General features: G+C 40.2%; 1 protein-coding gene across 1 annotated transcript in view; it reads left to right on the forward strand.

Annotated features, from left to right (window-relative positions):
- The first annotated feature begins 2,057 nt into the window (after window positions 1-2,057).
- CHSY3 (chondroitin sulfate synthase 3) overlaps window positions 2,058-18,882 on the forward strand; it is a 279,471-nt gene continuing 262,646 nt past the window's right edge. The window contains exons 1-2 of the mRNA XM_007087793.3: window positions 2,058-2,865; window positions 5,303-5,586. Of these exons, the coding sequence (XP_007087855.2) occupies window positions 2,058-2,865; window positions 5,303-5,586 (1,092 nt within the window). The remainder of the gene's footprint in view (window positions 2,866-5,302; window positions 5,587-18,882) is intronic.

The following is an 18,882-nucleotide window of genomic DNA, read 5'->3' on the forward strand; positions in this document are numbered from 1 at the left end:
GAAGTTAAAAAATTCTTAGGAGGATGTATTTTTAAATCAGAAGGGATTGTTCAATTAGTTTTGTATTCTAACTAAAATTAAACTTTGAAAAAGAGTTTAATAATCTGTATTCTCAAGTGTTTCTGGGCAAGACACAGACATGGAAAAGGAGCTTCATTGTCTAGTGGATGAAACATTTAGTCAGACGAGCTCATGCACAGCCAGTGACTGGTGTGGAAAGAACCACTCCTCTGAGGGCTCTGGCCAGGCCTACTGTTCCAGGGAGGCCGCCAGCACCTGGCGGGATCGAGCCCTATGTCTAACGCTATTCAATACCATCCCTTTGCGTTTGATGTACAAAACAGAAAACCGAAATTTGAAGAGGAAAGGGTTTGAAATGCCAAAACGCACCTCATACTATTAGACCCACAACTTCTGGAGACTTTTTAAATGTCCCCTTCCTCAAAATGTTACATATCTTCAGGCAATTTCTTCATCATGTAACTTTCAATAATCTTGGCCAATATAACTGAACTTCCTTTGAGATTCTGTCGCTGAATGTCTTTCTTGCTAATTGGACAAATAAGACATTTCCTGTCATGCCTAAGAAAATAAAAAAGTTTATAGGCAAGAATAAAAATTACATTTTCTATTTTATTTTCTGATTAAGTTTACTTAGAATTTTCTTAAATTGAATCTTCTGGGTATTTGCTCTAGAATTTGTTCACATTTCTCCATCATTGGCCTGTCCCAATGAATAAGTCTTTTACCAAGACTGAAAATAGTTCATGGTTCTCACTTCTAGACAAGAGGCCAGTAGGAGAACTGAGGCGGAGACCAGGAACCAGCCCCACACTTCCCAACTCAACAGGTGGGGAACATGGGATTTTTATGTTCTTTGGGGACTGGGTCCCCACTCACCGTTATCTGTCAGTGCCTGCCTCTGAGATTTTCTTAGGAGAGACACCTAGGGACAGCGGTGCTCTGCATAGACTGGAGAGGGGTGGTGAAGGAGGCAGGCGAAACTGGGAAGTTAGGAAGGTTGGGAGGTGAGGTCCTAGGTCCTAGAGCCCGGACCTAGGATGGGACAGATGGTTCCCCCAGCAGTGCGCGGGACACCGAACGGAGAGCAGAGACACGGAGGAGCAGCAGCAGGGAAGACGCGAAAAGCACCGCAAACGCGAAGAGGGGAGCGCGCACGGACCTGGGCGGGGCAGAGTGGGGAAGGGTCACGCCGGGACGTCACCCGCTGTGGGCCGGGGGAGGCGAGCGGGGCGGGAGCTGCGGGCGCCTGCCGGGGGCTCTGAGACCCGAGCTCCGCCAATGAGGTCAGTGGAGCCGACGCGCCGGGAGGAGGGCAGTGGAGCCCCCGGACGCGGGAGTTGCGAGGCTGGCGGAGGGGCGGGACGGGACGGGAAATGGGACGGAGAGCTAGGGCCGTGGGAGGAGGAACGAGGGGGCGTCGGCGCTGGAAGCCGGAGGCGGCCCGACCCGGATCGTTTCCTTCCGGAGAGGAGGCCGGCTCTGGACCGAGGCGGGGACGGGGGCGTCCAAGGGCGGGTGACGGGGAAATAGCGCGGCTCTCGCTTCTCCCGGGCTGGCAGCGGTGCTGCTCGTGGCTCCTCCTCGGGGCCAGTCCGGAGCCCAGCGGCGGGGGGGAGCGGGAGGCGGAGAGCGAGGGCGGGGGCTCGGGAAGGAGGGAGGAGGGAGGGACCAGGCGCGCCAGTGACAGGGTGGCAGCCTAGGAGCGGACGCGTTGCCGCCGCCGCCGCTCCACCTCCTCCTCCAGCAGCTCCTCTCGCTGCTGCCGCCGCCACTGCCGCCGCCGGGAGAAGTTTCACTCCCGACCCTCGTTCGGAGCGCGGACCTAGAGCCGAGCGGGGAGCGCGGCCGGCAGCGGCAACCCGCAGTGGGCCAGGCGCCCGGAGCGCTCCGACCGTGAGCCGGCATCGGCGCCTCGGCGGCGGGCAGCGGCCCGGGCTGGGGGCGCTGAGGCGGAGGAGGGGCGGGTGTGAGCCGCGGGACCCGCGCGCAGCGCCGCAGCCACTCAGCTAGCGTCCGCGCCGGGGGCAGTCGCGATGGCCGTGCGCTCCCGCCGCCCGTGGATGAGCGTGGCACTGGGGCTGGTGCTGGGCTTCACCGCCGCGTCCTGGCTCATCGCCCCCAGAGTGGCCGAGCTGAGCGAGAGGAAGAGACGCGGCTCCAGCCTCTGCTCCTACTACGGCCGCTCGGCCGCTGGCCCCGGCGCTGGCGCGCAGCGGCCGCTCCCCCAACCTCAGCCCCGGCCGCGGCTGGAGCAGTCGCCGCCCCCCGCGCGCCAGGAGCTTCAGGGGCCGCCGCTGCCAGAGGCAGCGCCTGGAGCAACCAGTTTTCGGAGCAGCCCCTGGCAACAGCCACCTCCGCTGCAGCAGCGGCGGCGAGGACGCGAGCCCGAAGGCGCAACGGGGCTGCCAGGCGCCCCCGGGGCCGAAGGGGAACCCGAGGAGGAGGACGGGGGCGCGGCTGGGCAGCGGAGAAGCGGCCGGCCGGGGAGTAGCCACAACGGCAGCGGGGACGGGGGCGCTGCCGCCCCGAGCTCCCGACCCCGGGATTTCCTGTATGTGGGAGTGATGACCGCGCAGAAGTACCTGGGCAGCCGCGCGCTAGCGGCGCAGCGGACCTGGGCGCGCTTCATCCCCGGCCGCGTGGAGTTTTTTTCCAGTGAGCAGCCCCCCAACGCCGGAATGAGCCAGCCCCCGCCACCCCTGCCTGTCATCGCGCTACCGGGGGTGGACGACTCCTACCCTCCCCAGAAAAAGTCCTTCATGATGATCAAGTACATGCACGACCACTACCTGGACAAGTATGAGTGGTTTATGCGCGCCGACGACGATGTCTACATCAAAGGTGACCTCCCAGCGCCGGCTGTCCCGCCTGCCCGCTCCCCGCCACCCTCTTCTCCCGAATCCTTCCTCTGCAACCAGCCCTAATCCCTGCCCAGCCCCTCTCTGCTTGGCTGCCAGCACGTGCTCTGAGCTCCTGCAGCCCCCAGCCCTCGGTCCCCACCCCTCGCATCCGCCCACCATGCCTAGTCCGCTCCTCCTCTTCTGCTGCAGTCTGGACCCTCCTCACACCTGACCGGTTTTATTAGCCTTTCTCACTCTTGCTGTTCTCCTTTCCGCCCAGCGCTTGCCCCTACTCTTCACTCTGTGTCAACGCTGAGGAAAGGGACTTTAGGGTTAGCCAAAGGCGTTTCCTACTCTGTCCTCCTCCGAAAGCCCGGGTGGTAGTAGTTTCCCAAATCTATCTAGAGGGGCGTGTCCTCAGTAAAGGAAGGGAAGACCGAGGAAGCGGGCGAGAGCCGGTCTGGATACGGGTGTTCTAGCTTTATTCCACAACCCTTTTGTTTTGATTGGATCTAGCGCGGTTTCAGAAATGGTGAGATTAAGGAATTATTTTCGCTATTCGGGACCGTTCCCTCTGCGTTTCCTTCCCTCTCTTACGACCCCGTCAAGCACCGGGAGTCCTTGAGCACCCACACCCACATCGCTCCAGCGCGCACCTCCTTCCAGCCACAGCAGTGCTGCACAGAGTCGGGCCCTAACCCCCACCCCGCCCCCCGCCCACCTCAATAAAACCCCGGGCGGAGGAGAGCATTTTCAGGAATTGGTGGTGCGCAGAAGGTGAGAGGGCGGGTGACTTATCCAGACCCCAGGAGCTCCAAGCTGTATTAGCATGTACTAGTGTGGATCCTTTCCAGTCCATCTTGGTGGCGGCGGCGATAAGCAGAGGCTTGGAGTCCTTCCCCAAAACCACGCGCAGCCACAGCAGGAGAAAACTTTGTCAGTTTTAAAAGAGGCGCGGTCTTTCACCCTCATCGTGGGTGGCTCTGGCCAGAGATTTCTAAACTCAGCAGAGAGAAGTTCCTAAGAGCGGGAGTAAATCTTCCCAGTACCGCCCGCTGTGGAGATGGAGATGGGCGCAAGGGAAGTCTCAGGGTTGTGTTGAAGTAGGGTCTCCCAGTGCTTCCTTCCTCCATTTCCCAGCTTCTTGGTCAAAGGGGGGCAGCCCTTCCTTACTGTTAAGAAAGCCTCGTTGCTTTCTCCTTATCCAGGTAGTCTTTCACAGGATTCAAGGAAAAACAAACAAATTCCGTTTTGGCTCAGGGGGTGAGTGTGGAGTATTAACTAGAGATTTCTTGGGGTTAGGTTGGGAAGAGCGAAGTCATTCCATTGGTGATTCGATACAAAAATAAATGGTTGCCTTTCTAATGAATACGGTATCTTACAGACAGATTTCAGATGTATAGCTATCTATAGCTATAAGTGATAGATCGCTTCTAGTCCCCTTGTCTTCTGCGTATGGTTGAAGTCACAAAGGTTTCCTGGCAGAAGTTTGCCACACTTGACAGAGAATTTCTAAAATGCACGAACAGCATCTACTTCTGTCATTTGTCTTAACGGTTTGAAAGACTGTCCATCAGAACACCGAAGTGCCATATTCATTCCATCTCTATTAAGAATAAAATGCATTTTGAATTAAGAACCCAATAATAGCTAAAACTCATTGAAATCCAAGGGTGGGGGGAGGTGTGGCGTGGCTTCAAGATAAATGACTGCAGATGAGTTCTCATCAAAAAACGATAGTAAAGATGCTGACTGGGAATATAAAGAAGGTGGCTACTTCATTGTGTCGCTTTGTAGAATACCAAATGTGTTTTAGCTACACAATTTGACGTTTAAGTGGTTTTTCTTGATGAACTTACTTACTGTAAGGAAACCAATTATATTATTATTTTAACAAAATTTTTTTTCCAAAAAGGTGCTTTTCAAAGTTCCCAAGTTAAATTCCAACACAACTTTAATATTCTTTCTCTCTCTCAATTTTTGTTTGTATGTGACTCGAGTTTAGTTCAGGACAAAACACGACCAATTTATCAGGAGAAAATACTAATTGGATATCAACAATCTGCCAATCAGTGCTGAATATAAATGTTGTTATTTTCTGAAAATTTTATCATTAACTCAGATATGCTAAGAAATTTATCATTATTCTCCTTATCATAATCTCACCTTTTACAAAAAAAAGTCTGGTGATTATTATACTTAAGGTTTTCCAGTGACCTTGAGTAGAAGGTTAAGAACATTTTATTATGACTTAATTAGTAACGGAAATTTCATAGTTTTAAAGTAATAGAATATTCAGAGAGGTCTTTCTTCCTTTCAGCTGTATTATGACTTTTGGTGAGTTTGTGCACAATGTTGAAAGGTCTTTCCCTTACTTTGTATGTTCTAAATGATTACGAAATTAGGAAAAGGAGAGATTGTTGCCTTTCTCTTTGTAGGTGATAAGTTAGAAGAGTTTCTTCGATCACTCAATAGCAGCAAGCCTCTCTACCTGGGCCAGACTGGCCTGGGGAACATTGAAGAACTTGGAAAATTGGGGCTGGAGCCTGGAGAGAACTTCTGTATGGGAGGACCTGGCATGATCTTCAGTCGAGAGGTTCTCAGGAGGATGGTGCCACATATTGGTGAATGCCTCAGAGAAATGTACACAACTCATGAGGACGTGGAAGTAGGACGATGTGTTCGACGCTTTGGTGGAACTCAGTGCGTCTGGTCTTATGAGGTAAGACAGGCTGTGATGAAAATGTTCACATATTATAGATTCTTGCCAGTTTATTGTCTGGGGCAATGACTATGTTTATTTTCTTGCTTGAAAATGACAGCATCACCCGTGTATGGACACAAGGTGGATTGTGGGGAATAACTTTCTTCACAGAGCCGAGGCCTATGGGAGGTGTTTTTTATTAGCATGGCCCTTAACTTTAAGCAGGAATCTGTATATATGGTCACATCTCTGGAAGATGCTCTTTCCCCTCTATTTGCTTTATTGGTGTTGATATACGTGCTTATCCATTTCCTGTCTCTAACAAGGGGACTAATTTTATTCTCTTGGGTTGTAACTTTTAGCATTTGGTACTTGGTTGGTTGTTGCTGTTGTTGTTTTGGTTAGGTGTATAATTGCATCTCTTTGTTTCCGAACAGTTTCAGTTTTCTTGGAAGATTTTCAGGTGGAAATTTAACATGTATGTTTTTAAATCATAGGAAAAGGTATCATTTATGATAGATTTATTCACAAAATAAAGGGGGCTTGTTACCTGGGAAAATAGAAGAAGTTATGAAGATGTTAAGTAACTGTTTAGTATTATGACTGGTTCCCTACAATTGGTCTCTGTCTGCCGTTCTATTTCCTGAACAGCAGCTGTTGTTGATATAATCTGAGTTAGGAACTGTTCTTTTATTGTGATAATTAGTTTTATGAAATACTCTGGGATTTTTTTTTTCCTTCAGAAATTTGTTTTGAAGAGAAATACAATTTTGTTTGAAATAGCTTTTCTAAAGGTTAGTGTTAGTAAAAATTTAATTTAACATTTGGTGTATTGCAGTTTTTAGTAGTTTGGTTTTCAGGTCGTTGGAGTTTGATATACTCAGCTGCACATATATGTAAATTATAACTTAACTCATTTTTTTATCTTTTCAAATTTTTCTTGTCTCCCGGTATAGAAGAAACATGAAAATAGGTTCCTTGAGAAGTCATGATACCTCAAGATTACACAGTTACTTTGTAATTACTTTAGTAATTACTGTGTAATTACTTTAGTTAATTTTGCCTTATTTTTAATACTTTGTGGTATTTACACTTTTAGGGAATATTTCTTCTATCTATTAAAGAAACTAAAAATTATCAATAAATAGTTATTTGGAATATGTACTATGCAAATTTAAAATTGTTATTATCTCATTTCTTTTGATACTAAAATTGTAATTTTTCATTTGTATAACTATGACTACCCTGTAGAATAAAAATGTTTGCAATGCAAGAACATTATAGTTAAAAATAGGTATTTTAGAATAAACTCACTGAAAAATATTTGTTTCTTCATTTACTATAAAACTAACTGAAAGGCATAAAACAAATACACAGTATAGAAAACACATTAGGTTGATTTTGTTTATATGAAGATACAACTTTGGAGACATTCACTCTGTATGGATGAGTAAACAAAATTATTGATATTTAAAAATAGAGATGGAAATTTATAATGTTTTATTTGGTATTTTATTGCCTTAACATCACATAGAAGGTCTTAACGAACCTTTTGTTTAAATGTCCTTCCCTTCAAGTTTTCGTTGATCCTGCCGTCTTCATCTAGCTGTGAACCCATTTCATCTAGCTGTGTACCCATTTATGTTCCAGGAGAGTAAAGTAAACTCAGGTGACCTACATGCTCAAGAATCGACTTAATATTTTATTTTTAATATAGGCATTTTATAGTGGAACTTTAGGTCATATCATAAACTGACATAAAAGAACAGATAAACCAAGAAATTGCAAATCTTACAAGATGTAACGTCATGATCACAGTATTTTCATTAACTTTTCAAAATACATTTAAATTTACACTCATACTAGGTTATCAACTGAGTTCACAATCTATATGAAGAAATCATTTCTATCTTTTTTTCCTCACAAAAGAAAATATTATTCTCTAAAGTTGTGCTGTTTTAGAAGGTTGACTTTATCTTTTGCTTAACAATTACATAGAATTTACTTTGTTTTGGAATATCAGTTTTTAAAGAGCTATTTAAACAGAATTTTGAGGGGGCATTGCTTTGGTAGTACAAAGTCTCAGGTCTTATTTAAAGGAATGATGGAACATTTCATGGCCAAGGTATATATTAAATAGCATCTGTTAATAAATTTAGTAATGGTAAATATACAATTAAGTAATAATTTAAGCATGTTAATATTAGGATGCGTTCTGTGTTATATGGGACTCCTGAGTAGATCAGTTGGATCACAGCCAAACTAGGGTTTTCCAGTTTAGATTTTAGGTTAGTTCATATGATGTCCATTCTTTGCTACTGTTCACATTATTTGAAAAGAATCCTCTATTTTACTGTACATTGGTGTCCTCAGTAAAGGTGAAATTGTACATCTGGTCGTATAACAAGCTATGAAAGGATCTTTAACTTTGTTTTCTTTTTTCTTTTAAAAGATCCATCTGTGATAGAATTCTCTTAAAATCTTGAATTTCCTTTATCTATACCTTTCATGGATTTCGGAATTTTGTTTGGCTTTTCCTCCTAATAAAAGTTCTTACAGAGTTAAGAGCACTGCCGATGAATTTTGAGTTTAAATATATGAAGCATTCATGGTGCAATATTATCTTTTAAAAATGATAAACAGGCTTGAAGATCTTCCAGGAAGAGGATTGAGCAAACATAATTAAACTATATAGACTTTGTAGCTTTTCTTTATGATAAATTACAATTTTTATAAAACCTAGAAATCTTTTAGTATTATTTACTGTTTAATGAAAGTGTACTTTCTCTGTTTTATATACAATTTAGCATTAATTGAGAGAGAGAGAGGATACACTTGAACTTGGGTTTGAGTTCTGTTGTCTTTGGTAAGTTAGTTCTTCGAGCCTTGTTTAGTTCATCTGAAATTGGACATTATAACAGTGTCTGCTACATAATTTTTGGAGAAGATTAAGTGAATTGGCGAAAAAACCTATGTAAAGCCCTTCATATAGTGTTTAGTACACAGTAAATTTTCAATAAATGTTAATTATTATAGCCATAATTGTTGCTGAATAGATCATGTATTATACATAACATGGATTCATCGATATTTTATTATATTTTTTAATGATTAGTAATGAATGATTTGTCTATATCAAAAGAGTCAAACTAAAAATAAGCTGAATTCTTTTCAGTTAAAGAATCCAACTTTAAGGTTTTTTTGGCAAAGAGCAAGAAAGTTTCAAAAATACTGAAAGTATGGGGATTCCATGTCAGTAGAATTTACTATAAAACATGGAAGTCTGCATGTTTAAATGATGCATTACACATATTTGCTTCAGTCTTTGAGCACCATAATAATAGTTTATCTTAAAAAAACAGTGTGGAAAATATTATCTAACAAGTGATGATCTAATATACATATTTAAGGAATCTCAAATAGATGAGACTCAATATTAAAAAAAAAAAATTATTGTATAGGTTTCTAGATGGGTTGCCGGAACAATAGCCCCTTTTCTGAGTTTCTCTGGAATTTTCAGTAGAAACAGAGGTTAATAGTGTCTCATTGTGCAATCAACTATATGAACACCAGGAACTTGGCTTTCAGGTAGCTAGAACCTGTTCCTGTGGTGCTCACTTTTGCAGGAAATGATGGATAGCTTTACTTCCTCCCTGGGGTAAGGTCCTCATGGTCTGGGAAAAATGTCTTGCATGGCGGCTTCTTGCTTTGTTTCTCTCTCTGTCATCTCATCCCCTTTTACTTTTTTTCTTTCTGTATTTAATGATATATAAAATAGATTACAAATGCATTTGGTATGCACCACTTTTCATCAATTTCTTAGTAAATTAACGTGCTTATGATAGACCAGCCCCTGTGTCGCAAGAGATCACAGAATGTGCGCCCAGATCACTCCTAGGGCCCAGGAATGACTTGACCTCTCCTGACTAAAGAGGCCTTTAGTTGCTGATCAGCCTCAGGTGGACTGGTTCTCTGTGTGCCTAAGACCATTGGAGAGTCAGAATTATGATTCTCCCTTTGGTACTTGGAGGTAGAAACATCTAGAGTCCTAGGACATATGGCATATGTTAATCAACACACTTCATGGGTTGCTGTTGTACTCATTTATACCTCAAATTGTATAAGTAAAGATTACTAACTAAAGCATATTCGTGAAAAATCATTCTATTTTATTCATTCTGTGAGTGTGAGAATTTATTGGCATCTACTGTTGGCTAAGTTCGCTTTTGTGGTAGAGCTCTATCTTGGCTACTGTTTTTCTAGTTCTCTGAGCTGCAATCTGGCAGCTTGGGAGGCTGCATATGGCTCTTAAACATTGTTTGGCTCATGGAGTGTTTTAAGGTTTTCTGTTTTTGTTTTCAGATGCTTTTAGGAGAGGCCAGCAGTCTTCAGTCCCCTTCATATCCTAATTCTAACAACAGGCTTTCCTTGCATGTTTATTTTAACTGCCTGGCCCAGGTATGCTTATGAGTCCTGGTATTTTGAGGCAGATAATGCACATGTTGAAATTTTTATTAAAATATTCTCTAGAAGATGAAATGATTTTCTAGTGAGAATGAGATGTGTATTTTAAATACTGTAATTTACAGAAGAATTTTTTTCCAACTTGGCTGTTAGAATTGTGTGTCATATAATATAGTTATACTTCCTTTGTTGTAGGTGTATTTTTAGTAACTAGAAAGTCCTCACTGTTAAAAAAAAAAAAATAGTTCAGCCAATCCAGTTTCAGCATGTGCCTTAGGAGAATTGCAAGTTCTATTTCTTTGGTTTCTGTTTTAGTGTGATCCTTTATATTCAAGCATTAAGTAATTTTAATTTCAATGATTCTTCTTCTCCCTATGAGGGAGTTTTACATTTCATCTAAGACTCATCTTCAGAACAGTGTGTATTTATCTTCTTAATGTTTATAGTTAAATGGAGCCAGAGAATGCATGTGTCTTTATTTCATTCAATTAAATGTTTCGAATAAAATATAGCTCTATATTGATAAAGATATTTCTCTTTGGACTTAAAAACCATTTCTTAGGACTAAACAGATTTTTTATTAGATTCCTTAAAGAGTTAATTTCAAGCCAGAATGTCTTATGTCTCATCTTGGCCCCCTAAAGGCTATAAACACCCTAGAAAATTCCATTATTTCACAAAAGGATATGTTCTTGAAGTGTTTCTCTGGGCTTATAATACCAGAGAGCTATACCATAAAAAACTTAACTACATAAGTTCTTCATAACATAACCATTAAGGTTAAAATAGTTGTGCCATTCTTAAAGGGCTATTGTACATCCTCCCTGGAATCTTCCTGTTAACTTAGGGGCTTCACTCTTCTGCAATGCTAATTTTGCTGTATCATGAACATGGTTTATGCCCCCAGAGTATATTAATATGTATGGAGAAGCATAAGTGGGGACTTGGATCAAAAATTCAGTTGTTCAAACATCTTTTCTTGGTTCTTATTCACAGTTTAGTTTTTAACTAAAAGCGGTAACCTGCTCACACCTACCCTTCCCACCCCCATTTCGCTTGTCAGATGAAATCATCATGCATTGATTTTATGCAGCTTCTTTTCTGCTACATTGTTTTCTTCCTTGTACAAAATGAAATTGCATTCCAGGTTGAAGGAGAAACATGGTGTGGTTTTTCCATATTTTGTAGTCTTAGCTAGTTTATTGTTATTGTTAATGGATGCCTTATCACTTGAATTGTGACAACATATGCTTTATAAGATGATTCTGACAAATTGTGGAAAATAGTAAGTGAGAAAGATGCCTCCACACAATTTGAAATAAGTTCCATGACGACATAAATACTATCTTAGATTAAAAGCTTTGGATATTTTTCCTCCTTAATTGATCATAAGTATACTAATTTCCTGAAGAAATTCCAAGTCAACTTTTTACTTCTGCTTGCTTTGTCTTGGTCTCCAAAAAACCCCGTATGTTTTTAGAAACATTTATTTCAGTCTCTTTTCTATCGAATGAATTAGTGTTCATCATGCAAATAAATGTATTCAGTAATATAACCGATACGGCATTTTCCTTTGATAATAACATGTTACATGTTTTGAGCAAAGGTGTGCCTTTTAATAATGAGGTATTTGAGCTAGTCATAAACTTCATTAAAATAAAAAATTCAGCGTCTTTAGTCATCTGAGTCATTATTTGATATGATTGAGCAATAAGAAAGCCTGAGTAAACTGAAAAATTAAGGGATTGCCATTCCCTCAGAATTCTAACGTTCTGTTCATTTACTGTCCTAACTATTAAACAACACTCTAGTTAAGGCTTAACCACATACAAATACTTTTGAATGATAACATGCATTTAAGGTGACCCTGTCTTAGAAAGGTGTGGGACATTTATGGCACAATATGTGATAAGTTTCTAAATTAAATAAATCAAAACAATGCTAAAAAAAAATCAGCAAACCCTGTTTTGGAACTAACTAATGAATGGAATGGATTTCTTAATTCATTGAGTTTCTAAAATCTTTACTCACCATTTGTCATTTTTCAAGCTCTGTCCCTCATTCTTCACTGTCAATGGCATCTGCACTTTTCATTCTCTCTTTCAGTTTCATTCATTAAAGAGAGATAGCTTAAAAAAATATATGCATGCTAATAAAAGTAGTATGCAATAAAATTAAATTCAAATGTGAAGAAATAAAGGAAAAAGGAAAATGTAGAAAAATAAAAAAAAATCTTTAAAAATGTGGGTTGGGCTCATGTTTTGCTGTTGTTAAAGAGAACTTTACCTAGATACTGAGACCTGAAAGAGATCTTTCCTGTAGAACAGAGAGGGGCTCTGAGGGATCACAAAACTCAGCACCACTTCTGTGAGTAGAACAGTATGAATTGTTTCAATATTTCTTGTAAATCACCTCAACATAAGCCAGGAGTGCCACACAGACGGGCAGTTCTGCAGGAGGAGTTCTACTTGGAGACAGTGCAATTATGTTCAAGTGCACCATTGCCTCCTGCCTTACTTGATTTTATTTTAAAATTTAGAATAGCTTTCAGAAAGCCCTTCATGGATATTGCTTCTCGCTAAGATGTTTCATAGTAGGTTGGCCAACAGGAAGTTTGAGTTACGCATGTTCTCTGGTGAGAACCCAGAATGCACCTGTTGTGTCATTGGTTAAGGACAGATACATGATTGTGCTTTGCTCATCAAGAGGATGATGGAAACACTAGCTACACATGGAGAAATCAAACCAGATTAGAGACTCAATGGCTGTCCCACCTGAGGAGCACAGAGTGAAGTCCAAGAGAATTCCTAACATCTTGGCCTAGAATTAGCAATGTGGTTACCTCGCTATCGATTATTAGAAATGTCTATTTTCATTAATTCGATAATTTATTGTATAATCATATGTTATATAATTTTTATTACATTTTTATATAAATGTAAGTTTAATTTTAGGTAAAATTTGCACGCCCAAATGAAAACATTGAACAATCAACATTTTAATGAAAAAATCTCTTTTAATCTAATGTTCCTATATATAGAAATAAATTTTATATGAGTTGAGTATATTTAATACCCATGATGAGTGTTACAAAGTATGAGAAAAATTACAGTGGTAAATTAAATTTAAACTAGTCTGCCTTAGAATTCAGTCATCTCACATCTTATATAGCTGGCTGGTTTCATTTGCCCAAATATGTCTCCATCAGCAGTGAACACACATAGACCTTCCTTGTGCTCATGGAGCTCAGAGGGAGGAGGGAGTCCCGCTTCTAACGTTGTCTTGCTTTCACGTCTGATACAGAGTTGGGTTTCCCATCTTTGTCATCCTTCTGAATTCTCTTTCATTCTAAGTCAGGAGAGCTCCACTTGGGTTCACGGTGATATGTGTGTTGGAACTGGGATCACGGGGTCTTTATCTGAGTTTTCTTAGGTGAACATCTTCCTCTCTTGTTTGTATTAATTTACTGAAGAGGAGTAAAACAAAGGCACGTTTAGTGGTTTGATGGCATGTAAATATATTTTTTGCCTTTTGTAAAGCACAGGCCACTAAGAATTTGTTTTTTAACCAAATCTAGAGCTGGAATACTTGGCTTCAAGTTGTAGATATGCCATTCACTAGCTGTATGGCCTGAGACAGTAACTTAACTTCTTTGTGCCTTAGTTTCCTCATCTATCAAATGGATATAATCCCAGTACCCACCTCGTAGAACGGTTGTAAGGATTAAATGAGTCAATGTATATAACAGCACTCACAATAATGCCTGGCAGTGTTAAGTGTTCTGCAGCTGTTAGCTATTTTCGCAGAAGCAGAATGGTATAAAATGGTGCCAACTTTACAGAGCCATTGTGAGACGTAAAAAGGTCAACGTATTAGAAGGCCTTAGACTAATGCTTGACACATAATAAGTCCTGTATAACTCTTAACTACTATTAATGTTTTCCAGTGTACAATGTTCATATTCTTTTTTACCCTCATGGGAAAGAGAAAGTTGATTGGAAAGGGTTTATTGCAATTGCTTTCTGAAAGATGGGCTTTGCTGTAGCAGGGAACGTGCTGATTCAGTACTTCCTCAGCCTGACTGCACAATTGAATCCCCTGGGGGACTTCGGAAAAAATCTGGTGCTGGAACCCATCCTTGACCATTATATCAGAATCTCTTAACAGGTGAGACCTGCCACATAGGTGATGTTTCAAACTCCCTAGGTGATTCTAATGTGGCTCTAAGATTTAGACCTCTGTATAACTTTTTTTTAAATCGCTCTCTGTATTCAAATATCCAGTCCATTCTTTATTCCTTAAAAATGACTTTTTGTTCTGTTTTACTTTGGGGTAGATCATAGGAGGGAAATAGACATTCTGCATTTCTGTCTATGTTTGTTACTTACCTGTTCCAAAGAGTTAGTGACTGGATTTAAGATAATAAACTTAAAGCCATCACTCATAACTGTAGGTTTTCTTATGGTCTGCTTTTCATGGTTCACATATTACTCTTTTCTTTTTTTTTAATTAAAGATAGATTTTAAAACATTCTTAGAAAAAAATATTTTTCTAACCCATGCAAGGCTAGAGTTTTTATACCCGTTTTTATTTAATATGTTTGAGTAATGTGTAGTAACAGAGTTCTTAAAATTATAGGTGGAATGTTTTCATTGACTTGATTGCATTAACATTGAATGGTGACTTGGAGCTCAAAAGGATAAAAGATAACGTAGTATCTGTTTGATTGTGGAAACAGTAACTTATTTACAAACTTTTTTGGGTAAATTTGATTTCAGCCAGTATTTTCAGCAAGTATTTCCATGCCCATGCTATAGTTGACTGCTATAATGGAGAAAAATATAGGATACACAGGATTGTAAGGGAAGAAGTCCCCAAGGAGAAGAGCAAAGTGCAGTACTTCCTTCAAACTAGACGTCATACACAGGTGCATTGCCAGGTAAGTCAGGATGCCTGAGGAGGCAAAGGTGGAAGAACAGCATGATGGCAAATAGTGTGTTTGCTTCAAGTATGTCTGGAGGTAGGAGAAATGAGGCTCAAAAGCTGTTGGTAGAACTCAGGAAAGGCCTTGTACATCATCTTCAGAGGTTTAGGATTATACCTTGTAGATCACTGATTCTTAGAATCACCTGGGGAGATGTCATTGGTTTAGATACCATAGTTGTGATGGAGCACTTGTGTAGAATTGCTAAAAATCTCTGGGCAATTGTAATGAGTAGTCAGAGTGGAAAATCAGTTCCATAGATCATGGGGAGCTTTGAAGATTATTTTTTCATTGGTGAATGCCATGATCACATTACGCTACAGGTAATGGTTGTAGCATGGAAGGATGGACTTTTTAGTTCCTAGGGATAGTAACAAAAGACAACTAGGATGATATGGTACCAGACCCATGAGAGATGAGTCTTGATGAAAGAGTAAAAGTGGCGGTAGAGGTGAGCCTAGTGAGGAAAGAAAATTGATGGAAGTAGGTGATTGATTACATACAGGGTGTAATGGGGGAGAGTTACAAGGTAACTCCTGGGCTTTGGATTCATATGCTAGTACAATTCCCAGAGACCGCGAATAAAGGAAGAGGGGTGAGTGTGGGTGATTGGTGTGTTTCAGGTGTGGGCAGAGGGTGAGGAAAATGGAGGTCCATTTTGGATACATTGAATTTGCGAATAAAGGAAGAGGGGTGAGTGTGGGTGATTGGTGTGTTTCAGGTGTGGGCAGAGGGTGAGGAAAATGGAGGTCCATTTTGGATACATTGAATTTTGTTTATTATTTATCTATTCAACAAATACTTATTGAACAATGAATATTCCTGGCACTTTTATAGGAAGAAAAAAAGAAAAAGAAAAGAAATGGACAAGATTACTGCCTTGTTTTCTAGAGGGGAAAGAGAGTAAATCAGTAATGGAAGGCCAAAAGAACACAAGAATGTGGGTGTGCAATTTTAAATAGGGTGGTTAGGTGGGCTTTACTAAGAAGATGATATTTGAACCATGTGAGGAAGAAACTCTCCTGCCAAAAGCAGTCAGCAGTCAAGTCAAGAACTTGCCAGAGGGCAGAAGGGAAGCTAGAGTTGAATAACAGGCCAGGAGGGTGAGATCTGAGGGGATAAGGGGTAAGACATCATGTTCAGCTTTGCAGTCCTTTGTAAGTACTTCTTAGTAGAAGATTGAGGCCTACAAAGCTGTTGCTCTCTGAGATTAAGCTGGTAGGAGTATGGCTCTACTGTAGGTATTATCAGACTACGTGAATGCATTTGTTTTAGGCAAGCTTCACTCATGGGTGAAACGGTTATTGTTTAAAATGTAAAAAGAAAAACCATGCCAAAGCCATAGGATTAAAAGATTGTTTAAAATTTAATTTATTAAGAGTCATTGATTTTTAAATTGTTTACAATTCAAATTTTATTTGGTGATTGGAACCAGTAATATATAAAATGGTTCAAAAACAAGGCATAAAAATAGATAAGAGTTAAAAATCTTTCAATTCCTGGCCTCCATCTGCCTGGAGAGGCCTTCCCCCTAACAACTGTCTACTCTTTTTTGCAGAGTTTCTTTTGCATGTGAGACTATGCATGTATAGTATTGCCCACCTCTCAAATTTACATTTTTCACAAGAGGTGGCATATTATATACATTGCTGTGAATGTTGCTTTTTTCAATAAAGAACATTTCCTGAAGTTATTCTGTCGTTACCTCATTTTCATTAATCTCATTCTCTTTAAAAAAATCATCATTCTCTTTTATTTAACATTTTTTTTAATGTTTTATTTTTGAGAGAGAGAGAGACAGAGAGAGAAAGAGAGAGCGAGCGAGTGGAGGAAGGCAGAGAAAAGAGTGAGATCCAGAATCTGAAGCAAGCTCCAGGCTGCTCAGAGCCAGACGGGGGGGCTCAAACTCACGAGCTGTGAGATCATTACCTGAGCTGAAGTTGGATGATTAACCGACAGAGCCACCCAGGCACCCTATTCTCTTATTTATTGTTGCCTAGTATTTAAAAACGAAACTGAAAATTGTCTCTTATTTTAAGAGGCACTGCATGCATTTATGTGAGAGCAAAAGGAAAATGGACAGTGCAACAGCCTGCAATCAGTATATATATTTCCATCTTTTCTGGATTGCTAAATTTTTTAAAAAAAATTTTAATGTTTATTTATTATTTGTGAAAGACCGACAGAGCATGAGTGGGGGAGAGGCAGAGAGAGAGGGAGACACAGAATCCAAAGCAGGCTCCAGGCTCTGAGCTGTCAGCACTGAGCCTGACATGGTGCTCGAACTCACGAACCATGAGATGATGACCTGAGCCCAAGTCGGACGCTCAACCGACTGAGCCACCCAGGTGCCCCAATTGCTAAAATTTTTTATTGTGTGTTTTTTTAAGGTTTTATTCAAATCCCAGTTAGTTAATATACAGTGTAACATTAGTTTCAAGTGTACAATGTAGTGACTCAGTGCATCCATACAACACAGTGCTCATCACAACAATTGCAAACAAACAAAACCAAAAAACTGGGGCACGTGGGTGACTCATTTGGTTAAGCATCCGACTTTTGCTCAGGTTGTGACCTCATAGTTTGTGGGTTTGCGCCCCATGTCAGGCTCTGTGCTGACAGCTCGGATCCTGGAGCCTGCTTCAGATTCTGTGTCTCCCTCTCTCTCTCTCTCTCTCTCTCTGCCCCTCCTCCACTCACACTCTGTATCTTTAAAATAAATAACCATTAAAAACAATTTTTTAAAAACCCTGAAAAACCAAAACTAAAATAAATAAATAAATTTTTAAAAAGAGTTAACAGACTTCCCACATGGTTAACCCTTTTTAAAAAAATGTGTATTTGAATATGTAAAATTATTATCTGATTTATTTAAGATATGTGTAGGGTGATCTGAAAGGTAGCCTGGTACAAATTGTAATATTAAAAACATATTTTACATCTTTTTTTTGAAGTTTATTCATTTATGTAAATAATCTCTACACCCAATGTGGGGCTGGAACTTAAAACTCCAAGACCAAGAGTTGCATACTCTTTCACTTGAGCCAGGCAGATGGCACCCCAAAAGCATATTTTATATTTCTTGAATATGAAGGAAATATTTAAATATGTATTAAATATTAAGGAAATAAATAAATATGTATATTACATTTACCGTATAATATGTTAAGTATGTTTGTTATATTTAATGTAAACATGTATGTAAATATGCATATTTAAATTTATTAACTTAGGAGCTTCTGAGGACAGATTTAATCGAGAGGCACAGAAGTGCTTTACTACTAAACAACCAGTAAGAGGATAACGGGCATAAAGCATAATAAATGTCAAGTCATAAATTTGGGCTTCCATTTTTTATACGTTATTTGCCAGATCTTGTATGCAATATATTATGTCATTGTAAAGTTTCCTGCAGTAGAATTACCAAACAAATTTAGGGTCATTAAAGTGTGGATCTATATTACACAATATTATTTGGCAATAGACTAAAGTTATTTTTACTTCTCTTGAAAATTTTGTTGATAGTTTTAGATAAGTAATTTATTGCATACTTATAGGATATTCTTTGTTATATCTGGAGGTTATTCTTAGAGTATAGAACGAAGTTACAATGTTTCTATCTGGTATGGCTTTTGCTTAGTGTTTAAATGCCTTAAGATACATATCTTCCTTTGTGAAACTAGAGTTTAGGAATTATGAACATATAGTCTATTTTATGTCTTAATAGAACATTAGGAGCTTCTGCTACAAATAGATTTAGAGCAGAATACCTTAGATTAATTACATAGCATATAAATCCATCATCCTTAATATCCTACCCATAAAATTGCTTACATTAAGATTCATATGTTTCCTTTATTCATATG

This window comes from Panthera tigris, chromosome A1 (genome assembly GCF_018350195.1).
Source record: "Panthera tigris isolate Pti1 chromosome A1, P.tigris_Pti1_mat1.1, whole genome shotgun sequence".
Taxonomy (NCBI): Eukaryota; Metazoa; Chordata; class Mammalia; order Carnivora; family Felidae; genus Panthera; species Panthera tigris.